General features: G+C 39.4%; 1 protein-coding gene across 1 annotated transcript; it reads left to right on the forward strand.

Annotated features, from left to right (window-relative positions):
* Window positions 1-2587: 2587 nt before the first annotated feature.
* On the forward strand, window positions 2588-4028 carry LOC125075478. The gene is made up of 2 exons (XM_047687193.1): window positions 2588-3578; window positions 4012-4028. Exons 1-2 carry the CDS (start codon window positions 2588-2590, stop codon window positions 4026-4028), a joined length of 1008 nt encoding a protein of 335 aa, XP_047543149.1.
* The last annotated feature ends 394 nt before the right edge of the window (window positions 4029-4422 follow it).

The raw sequence follows: 4422 nt of genomic DNA on the forward strand, positions 1-4422 counted from the left end.
TATTTCGTCATCGTCGTGTTAGGCCTTCTTAGTGACCGTGAGAAGAATAAAGACAAGCTAACGAAAAAAAAGGTGAAAAATTTTTCGGTTTTCGACCGATAACTCTCGAACGGATAGGCCGATCCGGGAGATTGAAATGTCAACGGATGCAGAGCAGAGGGCCCCACAATCGCGCCGAACACGGAAAAAAGATCGAAACAATAATAAAAAAGATTAAAACGAAAAACTTAAAAATAGCTTAAAAACAGACAAAAACGGGAGATATAGGTAAGTAAAAGGTGGAATAATAATTTTAATAGTGAGAACTGAATGAGGTATTTTTTTCAGATTTTTACGACAAGAAATGGAGAAAAAATTTTGAAAAATGTACTTCGAATATTTAGAGTTTCGGATCGCTTAAGAAGACTTTCAAGAGCGATCCGATTCTTATAGCGAATAATCGATACAGATTCTGTTTATAAAAATTAATAGCTCCGGAACGGAGACGCCGATCCGGGAGTGAGATGTCTCGATGGATGCAGGGCAGAGGGCCCTACAAATGCGCCAAAGAGCAAAACAAGATAAGATTACAAATGAACGAATTAAAAATAAAAAACAGAAAAATATAATGAAAAAAGGTGAAAAATTTTTCGGTTTTCGACCGATAACTCTCGAACGGATAGGCCGATCCGGGAGATTGAAATGTCAACGGATGCAGAGCAGAGGGCCCCACAATCGCGCCGAACACGGAAAAAAGATCGAAACAATAATAAAAAAGATATAAACGAAAAACTTAAAAATAGCTTAAAAACAGACAAAAACGGGAGATATAGGTAAGTAAAAGGTGGAATAATAATTTTAATAGTGAGAACTGAATGAGGTATTTTTTTCAGATTTTTACGACAAGAAATGGAGAAAAAATTTTGAAAAATGTACTTCGAATATTTAGAGTTTCGGATCGCTTAAGAAGACTTTCAAGAGCGATCCGATTCTTATAGCGAATAATCGATACAGATTCTGTTTATAAAAATTAATAGCTCCGGAACGGAGACGCCGATCCGGGAGTGAGATGTCTCGATGGATGCAGGGCAGAGGGCCCTACAAATGCGCCAAAGAGCAAAACAAGATAAGATTACAAATGAACGAATTAAAAATAAAAAACAGAAAAATATAATGAAAAAAGGTGAAAAATTTTTCGGTTTTCGACCGATAACTCTCGAACGGATAGGCCGATCCGGGAGATTGAAATGTCAACGGATGCAGAGCAGAGGGCCCCACAATCGCGCCGAACACGGAAAAAAGATCGAAACAATAATAAAAAAGATATAAACGAAAAACTTAAAAATAGCTTAAAAACAGACAAAAACGGGAGATATAGGTAAGTAAAAGGTGGAATAATAATTTTAATAGTGAGAACTGAATGAGGTATTTTTTTCAGATTTTTACGACAAGAAATGGAGAAAAAATTTTGAAAAATGTACTTCGAATATTTAGAGTTTCGGATCGCTTAAGAAGACTTTCAAGAGCGATCCGATTCTTATAGCGAATAATCGATACAGATTCTGTTTATAAAAATTAATAGCTCCGGAACGGAGACGCCGATCCGGGAGTGAGATGTCTCGATGGATGCAGGGCAGAGGGCCCTACAAATGCGCCAAAGAGCAAAACAAGATAAGATTACAAATGAACGAATTAAAAATAAAAAACAGAAAAATATAATGAAAAAAGGTGAAAAAATTTTCGGTTTTCGACCGATAACTCTCGAACGGATAGGCCGATCCGGGAGATTGAAATGTCAACGGATGCAGAGCAGAGGGCCCCACAATCGCGCCGAACACGGAAAAAAGATCGAAACAATAATAAAAAAAGATATAAACGAAAAACTTAAAAATAGCTTAAAAACAGACAAAAACGGGAGATATAGGTAAGTAAAAGGTGGAATAATAATTTTAATAGTGAGAACTGAATGAGGTATTTTTTTCAGATTTTTACGACAAGAAATGGAGAAAAAATTTTGAAAAATGTACTTCGAATATTTAGAGTTTCGGATCGCTTAAGAAGACTTTCAAGAGCGATCCGATTCTTATAGCGAATAATCGATACAGATTCTGTTTATAAAAATTAATAGCTCCGGAACGGAGACGCCGATCCGGGAGTGAGATGTCTCGATGGATGCAGGGCAGAGGGCCCTACAAATGCGCCAAAGAGCAAAACAAGATAAGATTACAAATGAACGAATTAAAAATAAAAAACAGAAAAATATAATGAAAAAAGGTGAAAAATTTTTCGGTTTTCGACCGAACGGATAGGCCGATCCGGGAGATTGAAATGTCAACGGATGCAGAGCAGAGGGCCCCACAATCGCGCCGAACACGGAAAAAAGATCGAAACAATAATAAAAAAGATATAAACGAAAAACTTAAAAATAGCTTAAAAACAGACAAAAACGGGAGATATAGGTAAGTAAAAGGTGGAATAATAATTTTAATAGTGAGAACTGAATGATGTATTTTTTTCAGATTTTTACAACAAGAAATGGAGAAAAAATTTTGAAAAATGTACTTCCAACCTAACCTAACCTAACCTAACCATATCGATACATGTAACAATGGCGGCCAGTCCTGATCCTACATTGCTGCAATGGTTGGTAACTACAAACGACGTTAAACAATTATGGGCAGCTCAACCGACTTTTTTGATCTCACAGGCGGTCTACACCCTCGCGGGTGTTATAACTTTGATACACGCATTCAGCAAGGGTGGGCGGTGGCCTTATTTTTGGCTCGGGACCGTACTGCATGGAATTTATGCGGACAATTTCTGGTATTTTGTTCTTCCCCAATATGACAACTTCTGGCATTCGCAGGCGCCTATCGTGTTCCTCGGTGCTCGTCTGCCCTTACACATCATTCTGTTATATCCAGCATTCATTTATCATGCCGCATATGCAGTGCATAAACTGAATTTACCAAGGTATGCGCAACCGTTTGCCGTGGGCTTGATAACAGTGTTAATTGATATTCCATATGATATAGTAGCTGTTAAATTCGTACATTGGACATGGCACGACACGGACCCGAATATCTTCGATCGTCACTATTGGGTGCCTTGGAATTCCTATTATTTCCATTGCACATTTGCATCTAGTTTCTACTTCTTCTTCGACTCGAGTAGAAGGTGGCTGGCGCCTCGAGTGGCGCAATGGTCATCCGCTACAAAAGGAGTCGAATGGAAGTCTTTGTTGATAGCGACACTATTGGGCATGCCTGGTGGTGTTCTATTGTTTATTCCTATTTATCATTCACTTCATGACGTGTACAAAATACACTCTGAAGTTACTTTCTCTCTATTATTCTCTATTTATTTCGTCATCGTCGTGTTAGGCCTTCTTAGTGACCGTGAGAAGAATAAAGACAAGCTAACGAAGATCGATTATGTATTGATATTACAACTTGCCGTTCACTATGTAATTTATTGGGTGTTTGTGGTGTTTTTCAACCCTGAGAAGGAATGGTCTACAGGCTTACACGAGCCGGTCGGCCCTTGTAATGAAGTGGCTTTGTTAACGTCACCCTTTGGACAGTCTTTGTACAAGTTTTGTGTGTTGTATATTTTTTTTTTACTTATTTCTTTCCTACTATTGTAGAGTGGTCGAGACGCGACCACACCCGCTTGGTTGCAGGCGCATCTAAGCGGGATTCATTTATTCGTTTGTCTCCTCATTTACGGGGGAGCAAACCTTTTCTGCGGGTCCGCTGAGTCGGGTTGGCCGAACAGCGGACGGAGGCATGATTCAGTGCCGCCGTCGGTGGGCTTGGCTTAACCGCCCGGCCCCAGAGGAAGGACACCTCTAAGATAAAAAACCACCCAATCCCAAGTGGCCTCTTAGCGCGATGGGATGCATGGCCGAAGGGTATTTCGGTCCCGACTTCGTTTCGATATATGTTTTTATTAGCTAATAAGTATGCACAATGCTGTATATGAGGAATCGGATATCTGTCCGGCTTAGTAATAAAGTTTAAACGCCGATAGTCTCCGCACGGTCGTAATTCTCCATTTTTCTTGACTACTACATGAAGTGGAGAAGACTAGTTACTCTTGCTTGGTGTAGACCAAGTCTTGCATCCTTTGGAATTCAGCCTTTACCTTTTCAAATTTATCCGGTGGTAAAGGACGCGGGCGCGCGAACACAGGCGGCCCGTTTGTTTCTATGTAATGGACTACAGAGTGGCGTGGAGTATCTTTGAAACACATTGGCTTAGTAATATCGGGATATAATGCTAATAAGTCACTATACGGATGGTTAGAGTTTATAGTTGTTATCGATCCTTGACCATCTAATCTCACTGACGCTAACACAGATAAATTCGTAATTTCGTCTATTAGTTTCTTCCTGAATACGTCTACTACTAATTTATAGTGGCTTAAAACGTCTGCGCCTAA

This window comes from Vanessa atalanta, chromosome W, assembly GCF_905147765.1.
Source record: "Vanessa atalanta chromosome W, ilVanAtal1.2, whole genome shotgun sequence".
Classification (NCBI taxonomy): domain Eukaryota; kingdom Metazoa; phylum Arthropoda; class Insecta; order Lepidoptera; family Nymphalidae; genus Vanessa; species Vanessa atalanta.